At 48.0% G+C, this 13,330-nt stretch overlaps 1 protein-coding gene across 3 annotated transcripts in view; it reads left to right on the plus strand.

Moving 5' to 3' along the window:
- Positions 1 to 13,330, plus strand: part of ccdc102a (coiled-coil domain containing 102A) — a 336,579-nt gene that overhangs the window by 227,876 nt on the left and 95,373 nt on the right. For all 3 annotated transcript variants that reach the window (XM_084308068.1, XM_084308070.1, XM_084308069.1), the window contains one exon: positions 5,146 to 5,254. In XM_084308068.1, coding sequence (XP_084164194.1) covers positions 5,146 to 5,254 — 109 coding nt within the window. The remainder of the gene's footprint in view (positions 1 to 5,145; positions 5,255 to 13,330) is intronic.

Here is a 13,330-nt window from a genome sequence, read left to right on the forward strand (position 1 = left end):
ACTATACCATATCATACTATACCATACCATACTATACCATACAATACTATACCATACCATACTATACCATACCATACTATACCATACAATACTATACCATACCATACTATACCATATCATACTATACCATACCATATCATACTATACCATAACCATACCATACTATACCATATCATACTATACCATAATATACCATACCATATCATACTATACCATAATATACCATACCATACCATACTATACCATACCATATCATACTATACCATACAATACTATTCCATACCATACCATACCATACCATACCGCAGGGGTTCCCAAACTTTTCAGGCCAGGGCCCAGAAAATAAGGCGTCAGAGAGCCGCGGCCCAATGCACATCGTCAGGCTTTTTTTCTTTTTTTTTTTTGCCAGGCGACCGATTTTTTAAGCCAAATATCACTTCAATCCTATTAAGTTAGTTCAAGTTAGTTATTCATTTATATGTGCTATTTATGAGAGGGCTAACTTGTTGCAAAATAATAATGATAATAATAATAGCCTCATTAAAATACTATTGTTGCTTCGGTTGTTTTCAGTGTTTTATGTGCATAATCTGTTATTTAGTTTGAAATGTTCGTTGAAATAAGTAGATTTTTAGTTTTTGTTTATTTATTAAGTTAATATAAAACCATATAGTCACATTTTAGAATACAACTAGAAACACTGTCCTGGCCTGCTTCTAAGTTCAGTGGCCTGACAAAAAAAAGAAAAAGAAAAAAAGAAAAAAGAAAAAAAGATTTTTTTTTTTTTTTTTTTTTTTTTAAATCATCTCGCGGCCCACCCGTGGCTGCTCGCGGCCCACCTTTGGGTCGCAACCCCGACTTTGGGAACCACTGCGCCATACCGTACAATACTATACCATTAACCACCCTAAACAAGCTGTTCACAATTATTTCTCTTGATGATGTCACAATGGGGACACAAGCAGTGAATTAGCTTTGATTAATCAGTTAGCGTTTTAGAGCCAGGAACACTGCTTACCTAATGAATGTGCTATATTATTTTTCCTTTGGGTGTAGAGGAGGAGGTGTAGAGGTAGCCAGACAGGGGACATAAATCAATTTGACATTTGGTGTGTTGCTACATGCACACGACATGTTCAACACAAGGGAAGAAAGAGCTGGAACATCAACAATTAACATTAAAGTGGAGATGAAGCATAGCGATAAACACAGTCATAGCATCAAATTCGTATTTAGATAAACCACAGAAAAAATCACGTTATAAAAATAAGGCGTTTCTAAGAAAAAACGATTTGTAATGTCCATTTATGTAGCATTTATGAACATGGGCGGCGCCATTTTGTTGCTGACGTCACAGTGTTGGTTTGGTGTATACACTGCTGGTTAGCTGCCTATAGTGAATGGGTCAGTCAGTAAATAAAATGTTGCCTACAAAACAACGGGACCGCGGTGGTTCTTTTTGTATTGCTCCTGGCTGTTCAAACTAATTTTACCATGTGAAAGAGAGGAAAGTTGGTTAATTTCCACAAACTACCAGTGAAAAAAACAGTGTTGTTGGCACGTTGGCTCAGGCTGGCTGCACTCAGGCGGCGCGACCAGCCTGTTGGACAGGGAAGGAGGATCTGCAGCAAACACTTCATTGCCTCGGATTATGTTGTTGGGGTGGGATGTTTGTCCAGAAGACCACTAATCAGCTGAAGCCGGACGAGGTTCCCTCGGTCTTCGACAGACAGACCGGCCCAGGCAGTTCAGCGTCGCGGAGCATTCAGCCTGCTGGCTACCTAGCTCCACTTCAACCAGCGTCGCGGAGCATTCAGCCTGCTGGCTACCTAGCTCCACTTCAACCAGCGTCGCGGAGCATTCAGCCTACTGGCTACCTAGCTCCACTTCAACCAGCCGAGCGTCGGGAGCTCCAGCAGCTTGTCGGTGTGCTAATAGCCTCGGCAAGCTAACAGTAGCTGGCTCCAGCAGCTTGTCGGTGTGCTAATAGCCTCGGCAAGCTAACGGTAGCTGGCTCCAGCAGCTTGTCGGTGTGCTAATAGCCTCGGCAAGCTAACGGTAGCTGGCTCCAGCAGCTTGTCGGTGTGCTAATAGCCTCGGCAAGCTAACGGTAGCTGGCTCCAGCAGCTTGTCGGTGTGCTAATAGCCTCGGCAAGCTAACGGTAGCTGGCTCCAGCAGCTTGTCGGTGTGCTGGAGCCTCGGCAAGCTAACGGTAGCTGGCTCCAGCAGCTTGTCGGTGTGCTGGAGCCTCGGCACATCGACAAGCTGCTGGAGCTCCCGACGCTCGGCTGGTTGAAGTGGAGCTAGGTAGCCAGCAGGCTGAATGCTCCGCGACGCTGGTTGAAGTGGAGCTAGGTAGCCAGCAGGCTGAATGCTCCGCGACGCTGAACTGCCTGGGCCGGTCTGTCTGTCGAAGACCGAGGGAACCGCGTCCGGCTTCAGCTGATTAGTGGTCTTCTGGACAAACCTCCCACCCCCAACAACATAATCCGAGGCAATGAAGTGTTCGCTGCAGATCCTCCTTCCCTGTCCAACAGGCTGGTCGCGCCGCCTGAGTGCAGCCAGCCTGAGCCAACGTGCCAACAACACTGTTTTTTTCACTGGTAATTTGTGGAAATTAACCAACTTTCCTCTCTTTCACACGGTAAAATTAGTTTGAACAGCCAGGAGCAATACAAAAAGAACCACCGCGGTCCCGTTGTTTTGTAGGCAACATTTTATTTACTGACTGACCCATTCACTATAGGCAGCTAACCAGCAGTGTATACACCAAACCAACACTGTGACGTCAGCAACAAAATGGCGCCGTCCATGGCGAAAACAGGGAAATTATATTTGATTTTTCAGACAAATAAGCAGGATTTCACATTTTATTATAGGACCCTGTCTTATACAAGGTACACAACAAACAAACTAGGATCACATTGTTCACTGCCTCATCTCCCCTTTAAGTGGCAACAATGAACATACCCCATTGGAACGCTAGGACCCTGGGGAATCATTTGAGATACAGCTCAACACTGTATGTCAATATCCTGTCTATTAATATGGAATAAACTGAATTACGTTTAGAACTTTGCCTGTATAGAGGTTTGGGACCTAGGCTAATGATAGCTATTGCCATGCTCAACTATGTCTCGGTTTTTGGTTTGATATAATTTGTTACACACATTTTAGCACTACATTGACCATTCAAGAATTGATGAACATGGTAAAAGAATTCCCCCAAAATATCAATTAAGGCCTTACAGAACACCTTAGAAAAATCCATGCTGTGATTTCGTATAAAAACATTTGAGATTTGCATTTATCGGCAATTGGATGGCGAGCACTTCAGTACTGGAAATGGCTCAGAACCCCCCCCCACCCCTTATTTTTAATAATGTCTTGGCCATATGACCTCTGGTCTCTAGTGTGGTTGTGGTTGTAAAGTTTCATGAGGCTGCGATTATCCTAAAGGTCACAATTAGGGATGTCCGATATTATCGGCCTACCGATATTATCGGCCGATATCTGCATTAAAATGTGATATCGGAAAATATCGGTATCGGTTTTCAATTTTTTATTTTTTATTTAATTTTTTTTTATACATTTCTATAGAAATTATGTACGATATTATCGGCCTACCGATATTATCGGCCGATATCGGCATTAAAATGTGATATTGGTTGATATCGGTATCGGAAATTAAGAGTTGGACAATATCGGTATATCGGTATCGGTAAAAAAAGCCAATATCAAGCATCCCTAGTCACAATAAGTCATTGTATACAGTGAGGTCAAGTAAAAAAGAAAAAAAAAATATATATAAATAATTAATTCAAATCATTCAATTGAATTGGCTACTATGGGGACTGTCATCATTACACATAAATACAGCTGGGCTCGTTGTAGCCACTCTCAGCATTCCAGTCACACCCAATTCTGTTTGGGGACCACAGTATGCAGACATAGGCAAATATGCTATTTAAAAAATAATAATACATTTTTGTACTACATGCAGACAACTGCATGATCTTGTCCAACAACTGCATGGGATTAACATAATGTGGACGTGTCTGTAAAGGGGAGACTCTTGGGTATTCATAGAACCCATTTTAATTCAGATATCTTGAGGTCAGAGGTCATGGCCATGCCATTTTGTCCCTCGTCAAAGTGTTACGTTATATAATATAATATAAGCGTCATACAGACCCTCATCTTTATTTGTTCTCATATTTGTATATTCAGATCTAATATTATTGCCTATATTTATGTCTTTCTACTATTACCCTGCCCATACCTGTACCTCCCCTCCCCCATGCTAGTATGATGCCTGGATTTCCCCAAGGGGATCTATAAAGGAATATTTTATCTTATCCACCTAACTTGGGAGCATTATTTATCCCCACTTCCCGACAAGTTAGTATAACACGCCAGGTACCAATAGATTCCTATGGTTGTCTAGTTTCACGTGATACCACTAGCTTGGTGCTAGAAATGAGAACACTAGAGCCCACAAAGATCTGCTAATCAACGGGCAGGTCAGTCCGGATTATGGGGCGACATTTCTTTACAAAAAAAACACCAGAAAAATTCGGAGGACGTGACCTTGGTGATCTCAGTGGTGGTGGCCCTGATTATTTCACTCTGACATACTTTCATTCCACGGGAGAGCACCTGACTGGGTGAAGGTGACCAGACACGCGGACAGGTCACCTATATTCGAATACCAACGGAGTTGTGCGTTTTGCTAATCTGATTGGCCACTGACGTTTCTGGTCATGTGACATGTGCACCAATCGTGTGACTGCAAGTTGTATAATGTCATAAGTTCATATTTTTGTAAATTTCTGTTTATTTATGTATGAAAAGCAAAAGAAATGGAAGGAACACCAGAATATCCCATTCTAAAATATTACTTATTTATTTAAGTTATTATTTTTATGTCCCATAGTGTGATTTACGTCCATTTCTGTTTTCTTGTCAGAGAAGGTGTAATTTCCTCCAATAGTGCATTCTGCCATTTTGGAAAGTAACTAAATGTCTACCATTCCAACATGAATGACTTTTTCTCTTCCAGATTTCATACTGAAACACTAAAAAACTGGGTGCTGAACAACACTTAAGTTGGACCATGTGTCTCTGCTGTCTCTCTTCTCCAGGGATAAGCATGCCCTCAGTAAGAGCATCGAGAGGCTGGAGGCGGAGCTCAGCCAATGGAAAATTAAATATGAAGAGCTCAGCAAGAGCAAGCAGGAGGCTTTCAAACAGGTGAGATAGATAATAGTATCACCATGAAACTAACTCCCAACAGGTGAGATAGACACAGTAACACCATGACACTAACTCCAACAGGTGAGATAGACACAGTAACACCATGAAACTAACTCCAACAGGTGAGATAGACACAGTAACACCATGACACTAACTCCAACAGGTGAGATAGACACAGTAACACCATGACACTAACTCCAACAGGTGAGATAGACACAGTAACACCATGACACTAACTCCAACAGGTGAGATAGACACAGTAACACCATGAAACTAACTCCAACAGGTGAGATAGACACAGTAACACCATGACACTAACTCCAACAGGTGAGATAGACACAGTAACACCATGAAACTAACTCCAACAGGTGAGATAGACACAGTATCACCATGAAACTAACTCCATGAAACTAACTGACAAAAGAAGTCACCCAACTCCTCGTCCAATCAACAGTCATCTCCCGCCTCGACTACTGCAACGCACTGCTTGCTGGCCTCCCGGCCACTGCCACCAAGCCTCTTCAACTCATTCAGAACGCAGCTGCCCGCCTGATCTCAAACCTACCGAAGTCAGCCCATGTCACCCCACTTCTTAGGGACCTGCACTGGCTCCCCATTGCTGCACAAATCCGCTTCAAGGCCCTCGACCTAGCATACCGTGCGGCAAAGGGAACAGCTCCCGCCTACCTCCGGTCAATGGTCTCTAACTACACACCCTCAAGACCCATTCGCTCTGCATCTTCTGGCCGCCTCAGACCTACTCCTATCCAAGCTGCGGGAGGGTCATCAAAGAGAAGCCGCCTATTCTCTGTCCTTGCCCCACAAATAATGGTGGAACGAACTTCCCACCACAGTTGGGGCAGCCGAAAACCCGTCCAATCTTTCGCCGTCGACTAAAGACGCACTTCTTCAATCATTATCTGAAATGAAAAGAATATATATATAAATAAATAAAACTCTAACCCTAACTAACCTTACTGTCATGCACTTGTCCTAATATACTAACCTACACTGTAGCACTCAACACTTTGATGAACATTGTTACTCAGCTGATAGAGTTGTACCCTTCCTGCTGTCTTGTCGTACAAAACTTGTAAGTCGCTTTGGATAAAAGCGTCAGCTAAATGACTAAATGTAAATGTTACAAAGGATCAGATTAAACCGAATATATATATTTATTGATTGATATATATTGCATAGTATTTGTATATCGTTTGATATCCCTTGTATATTCCTTGTACATATACACGGAATGTCCCTTTAGCCTAGTACAGACCATAATATTTCATTCTCCTATTGGACAGCGGTCCACAGGCGCCAGGGCCATGCCTCCAGAGTCAGGTTCAAGGCCACCGTCAAGACATGTCTGTACATGCCCGGCCTTGCCCAGGGATACGAGACAGAAATGAGGTTGGCACTAGATTGTTCGCCGTGCATATAAATATGGCGCAGGTGAATACAGAAGTAGAGTTACCCAATAAGTTGAAGCCTCACCCACGATACAACGTGCGGTGAAGTATGGCCTGTTTGGCCCCAAATAGAGCATTGAGACCGCGTGCGAATTAATAACTGAATTGTCAGAGTTTGGCGCTATACCGTCGAGTGCGACATATTTCTATTAAGTCAGTAATAGTCTATTTGTGTATAGTGTATCGTGCGGCTAAAGTTCTACAGTGACCAGCATCACCAACGCTTCCTCGTACCAGCTAGAGTGCTTATCCAGGCTGGGCTGCTTTCATGGCGCTTTCACCCGAGGAGACCTAGACGAGAACCATGTGGACATGTACACTGGATTAATCTACCCGACGACTACATAGCCCTTTGCGGCTGGATTATATTTGTTTTGGTCCTGTGATTTATGGAGCGGAGAATCGCCGACGCCTACACGTGTGGGATTTACCCTGTGAGGAGCCACGTCGAGTCTGCGCCTCAGAGAGCCTGAGGCCGGCTAGCTTTCTTCACTGTGGAGCTACAGTCTACGGAGAACAGCTGTATTCGTCTGTGGATCAAGAGACTATTGCACCGTCTCCTGTACTTGGAGTCTCCTTAGTCATCGTTGACCAGACTCTCTACTACCGACACCCTGCTGGCTTACAACCGGGGGGACCCTTCCAGTATCTCCCGCTATATATTACTAGTGTACCATAGATATAATTCCCTAAGATTCAGTTTGTATAATTACCTCCTGCGTAACCAGAGAATGGACATTCATTATTGATTTGCCTACGCACATTCCTTTGCCTTATAAGCGCATCCAAAGTAAAATAGAGAAGTATATTATGTACCTTTTGCTGCAATAAATACTTAATTACCACTTTGTGTGGAACCGATTCATTGTGGGAAGTGTTCATCATATTTATATATCATGTACTGTATGGCCAGTAATTAAAGTACATAAAGCGGTAGTGGTTTAATGATACCATACTTATCAATACAGTCAGGGAATTGTACCCCTCAGTTACAATTGGTCCTTCGAGCCGGAGGGTAACTAGTGTAATATTAATATAGTGGTATTAATATTGACATGGCCAATGATGAACACTCCACAAAACGGTTCTCCTAAAGTAGATCGCCCGCAGCGTAGACGGCAGACACCTCAGTACTTAGAGGATTACGTTGCCAATATACTACCTAGCTTTCTACAGACGGTAAACGCGGAAAAAGTAGATAGTAAAATTATGTCCGACCCTATCGACCAGGCTACCCCGCCAATAGAGGCCCTAGTGGGTTCTAACGTAACTGACCAAGCTCACGGTAGGGACCAGGAGGGACCCGACATGACTTTACCCCCCGCCAAGACCGAAGAAGTAGTCCCCGGAGAGCTCCAGGATAAAGACAGCCCTCCAGGGATGGAACTCTACCCACTACAAGAAGGGGAGAGCACCCCGGAGATGGATCTCCAGGACTCGCCACAGGAGAACAGATCTCCAACGAGTACTGCCAGGAGCGGATCACCTCAACCAGCGTCTTCCCCCAGCGAGGCGGACAAGATGCTGGCACAGGCATTCCTCGCCAGCCTAGCAGCCTCAACAGAGCGCGATCGACTCCAAGCACAGACGCTTAGTGAGCGCGAACATTCTTCCATGGAAAGAGAACGCCTTCAGGCGCAGCAACGGAGCGACGAAGATCGTATACGTCTAGAGATTAGACGCCTTCAGACGGAAGAGAATATGGTAAGGGACCGGGCCGAAGCCCAGCGCGCCGCCGCCGAAGCCCAGCGCGCCGCTGCCGGTGCCCAAAGAGAAGCAGAGCGCGACCGATTACAAGCGCAGATAATGGAGCAGCTGATCACCAGGGCAACACCCCCTCCCTCCGCACGGGGTTCCAGGGCCTCGTCAAGACAAGGGTCAAGGGCACCCTCCCCTACCCGATCAAGCGACCCTGAGCCCGACCACCAGAGAGAGCCTATACCCCCCTCCGAACCCCTTCCCCGACCGGTCCAAGTGAGACCCAGCTACAAGGAAGAAACGGTCTACACCGCGGAGAGGCTAAATAGACGACTACAGGATCTAGAGGACCTGCCAGAGGAAGAAGAAGAGGGAGAGGAGGAGAGTCAAGCCCGACAGCAGCACAGTACTCCACAGGACCAGGAGGTCCAGTACAGCCCAGGCTCTACCCCCGCGGCTCTGCGCTACAGACCCCCGACTCAATTCACGGGTGAGCTTGACGCACGACCAGCCCCGAGGAACAGCACCTGGATACGCGGGCCATGGTACCCAGCAGGTACCAGCCCACCAAGAGGCGTAAGAGGAGACTCGCCTAGGAGGCCTCTCTTCCAACGCTCACCGATGTGCCAGCCATCCATGGCATCATACATTGGCACACCGATGTTTCCGGACTTCACCCACGAGAACAGAGCACAGTACACGGAGCTACGAATGTGCTTGGAGACAATGATGTCCGATGTAGCTGATGAACCGTACAAGTATGCTATCCTACTGAAGCACCTCAAGGTGCCCCGAGCGCACAATATAGCGCTGGCCTATGCCACCTCTACTACCCCATACACAGCGGCTCTAGCAGCACTCGACCAAAGATATGGACGCATATGGGACTACGTAATACAAGAGATAAGGCATATTGACCGCCTACCCCCAGCCACAGACAATCGCTCACTAGATGACCTGTCTATCAAGGTACAATCCCTGGTAGGGATGCTGGGGGCGCAAAGAGAAAAGGGTATGCACGAACTGTACGCAAACTCTAATGTCGAGAGGATTTTAGAGAAGCTTCTGCCCGCCCGACAAGAGCGCTTCAGGCGGCAAAGAGACCACCGTGATCCTAACGGTCCCGAGCCATCCCTCCTAGACCTAGCCGACTTCCTGGCGAGAGAAGTCAACAGCCTACGGTTGGATACCTTCATGCGGAGCACACCAAGCTCCAGAGAGGGACCTAGGAGAGCAAACGATGGCCGCAGATTGGTGACCGTCATGCACCAATCAGAATCAGTACCGAGCAGCAAGAACCACAGTACCCCCTCGATGAAAGAGAAGTGTAAGATGGTGTGCCCGTACTGCGAAAAGGAACACTGGTTGTCACAATGTGACACGTTCAAGAAGATGACCGCCGACGAGGTGAGTCAATGGATAAAGTCCAACCGACGCTGTTACCGATGTGCGCGCAGTCACATGGCAGCCGGTTGCCGCTTAAAGAAGAGGTGTAGTCGGTGTGACGGAGCCCACCTAGATGTCCTACACGACAGTAACAGAAGAAAGCCTGCACCCTCAAGCAGCACAAAGGCAAGTGTTATGTACATTGACCCCGCCAGCAGCGGGGGCGCCCGGGTGCTCTTAAAGGTGGTCCGCGTAACACTGAGTTACCAAGATAAGGTCATGGACACTTACGCCGTCCTTGACGACGGGTCAGAGAAGACCCTTCTCCTCGCGTCCGCTGCGGCCCAGCTGGGGCTGTGGGGGAGCGAAAACCAGATGACGATTCGGACAATAAGAAGAGATCTAAAGACGATAAAGGGCGAGAATGTCTCCTTCACTATCGCAGCAAGCGGGCAGCCAGAGAGACGGTATAGGATTACTAACGCTTTCACCAGCCAAGAAATAGGCCTGTCGCAGTACACCTACCCCATCGCCAAGCTGATGGATAAATATGTGCACCTGCGTCAACTACCTATACCGCTCATAGACGGTGCCACCCCGACCCTGCTGATAGGCTCCGACCATGCAGACCTCATCGTCCCGATAGACCGGGTCCACACAGGGCCCAGAGGCTGTCCTGCAGCAGTCGAGACCCGCCTAGGATGGACACTACAAGGCCCCCTCGCTAAGTCTCTTAACCGAACAGCAGCCACTAGCTGCCTCCACTCCAGAGTGACAGAAGAAGACACCACCCTCCTACAGCATGTCGAGAGGCTATGGACACTAGAGACAATGCCCTTTAAGAACGAAAAGAAAGACATTCGTTCCAAGGAAGACATTTACGCTATAGCCCTCCTCGAGCAGGGGACAAAGAGAGTCAAAGTCAACGGAGTGATGAGATACGCAACTCCACTCCTGAGGCGAGAGGGTATGCCTACCTTCCACGCCCCAAAAGAAGCGACGGAGCGGTATCTATTGAACACAGAGCGGCGCCTAGCCAGAGACCCCGCTCAAGAGACGGTGTACCGCGCTGAGATTAACAAGCTAATCACAGCGGGACACATAAAGAAAATTGACATTAAAGAGGCCGATCAGACGACCGAATCATGGTACGTGCCGCACCACAAAGTCCACCACAACGGCAAGGATCGTATTGTGTTCAACTGCAGCTACCAGATCGGATCACAAAATCTGAATAAAGAGCTCTTGCCCGGCCCAACACTCGGCCCCTCTCTACTAGGCGTGTTACTACGTTTCCGCCAAGACAAGGTGGCCATCAGCGGCGACATCAAAGGGATGTTCCTGCAGGTGAGACTAGTGGAGGAGGACAAGCCCCTGCTGCGGTTCCTATGGAGAGAGAGGATCGGGGATGAGCAACCAGCCATCTATCAATGGGAAGTCCTCCCTTTCGGAACCACATGCAGCCCATGCTGTGCTATGTTTGCACTGCAAAAACACGTCGCAGAGGACCCAGCAGCTGATGAAGAGGTCCGACAAAGTGTAGGAAATAGTTTCTACGTGGACAACTGTCTGCAAAGCGTCACGACGCCAGAAGAAGCCGAGGCCCTTCTACTCAAGCTCCGCGCCTCCCTGATCAAAGGCGGCTTTGATCTCAGGCAGTGGGCCAGCAGCGACCCGCAAGTATTGCGCAGCCTCTCCCCCGAGGACAAGGCAGCAAGCAGCGAGACCTGGATGGCGACCATCCCAGGAGAAGCCCAAGAAATGACATTAGGACTAGTCTGGCGCTTCAAAACAGACTCGCTCCATTATAAACACACACCCCTGACCAAGGAGCAGGGAAGGTCGACTGCACTACCGACCACCAGACGGAGTGTATACAGAACACTCGCCAGACAATATGACCCGTTGGGATGTATTCTACCTTACACCACCAGGGCAAAGATGATTGTAAGAGCGTTATGGGACAAGGACCAGGGCTGGGACGACCCCATACCCGAACACCTTGCATCCACATGGAGAGAGTGGGAGACGGAACTCAGCTCACTCCCAGGTGTCAACATACGCCGCAGCTACTTCCCACCCACAGTGAGGCCGGAGACGTGCCAGATGGACCTGCACGTCTTCAGCGACGCCTCCGAAGTAGCCTACGGTTCGGTGGCCTACTTGCGTGCCCGAGAGGAGGGAGGAGAAATACATACTGCTTTCATCCTGGCTCGCTCAAGAATAGCCCCACGAAAGCAACAATCTATCCCGCGTCTAGAGCTCTGCGCAGCCCTAGCAGGAGCGCAACTCGCCACGTTAATCCAACGTGAACTCACCATTCCGGTGCAAAGAACAATCTTGTGGTCAGACTCCACGACAGTACTCACATGGATCCGGTCTGATTCGTGCAGATACAAGGTCTTCGTGGGAGTCAGAGTCACAGAGATTCAAGATTTAACAGAAGTAGCAAGCTGGAGGTATGTGGACACAAAACACAACCCAGCTGACGTCATCACCCGGGGAATGTCCCTGGATGACCTCACCCGTCACAACCTATACAGTGACGGGCCAGAGTTCCTCAAGCTCCCGGAAGAAGAGTGGCCTACACCCACCCCACGGGAAGCGAGTAAAGAGGAGGCCGAAAACAAGAAATCTATGTTCTGTGGATTGAACACACTCGTCTCCACAGACCCCGACATAGACGATTGCCTCACCCTAGAGAGTGCGCAGCTAAAGACATTCCTGTGGCACCACCCAGAGGTTCAGCTCACTACTGACATTACAGCAGCTGACTACGAAGAAGCAGAACTTCTTCTACTACAACGAGCCCAGAGAGACTCGTTCCCCGATGAGCTAGACTGTCTACAGGGAGCAAAGCCCGTCCCATCAGACAGCAGACTGCTCCACCTAGCCCCCGAGAGCGACGCCCATGGTCTCATCAGAGTGGGTGGTCGTCTGCGGAGAGCTCCAGACTTACCGGATGACGTCAAGTACCCGATAGTCTTAAACAGCCGACACAAGGTCACAGAGCTGATCATAAAGAAATACGACGAGGATGTGCATCACGCCGGGGCAGAGAGAGTCTTCGCGGAGATCAGACGTCGTTATTGGATACTGCAAGGGAGAGAAGCAGTGCGGCGCTTCCAGCGAACCTGTCTAGACTGTCGTAAGTGGCGAGCGCAGCCCAGTATACCCCGGATGGCTGACCTACCTCCCTGTCGCCTCCGACTCGGCAACAAGCCTTTTCACTCCACCGGTATGGACTGTTTCGGCCCGCTGTATATAAAGAAAGGAAGAGGAACCGAGAAGCGGTGGGGTATTGTATTCAAATGCATGACCACCCGAGCGATGCATATAGAACTCCTTCCAACCATGAGCACAGACTCATTCCTTATGGCCTTCCGAAGATTCACATCGCGGAAAGGCAAACCGTCTATATTATTGTCTGATCACGGGACAAACTTCAAAGGCGGAGAAAGAGAGCTGAGAGAGAGCTTCCAAGCTATGGGCCCAGAACTTAAGACCCACCTCGCTCCAT

This window comes from Notolepis coatsorum (genome assembly GCF_963971535.1).
Source record: "Notolepis coatsorum genome assembly, chromosome: 2".
Lineage (NCBI taxonomy): Eukaryota > Metazoa > Chordata > Actinopteri > Aulopiformes > Paralepididae > Notolepis > Notolepis coatsorum.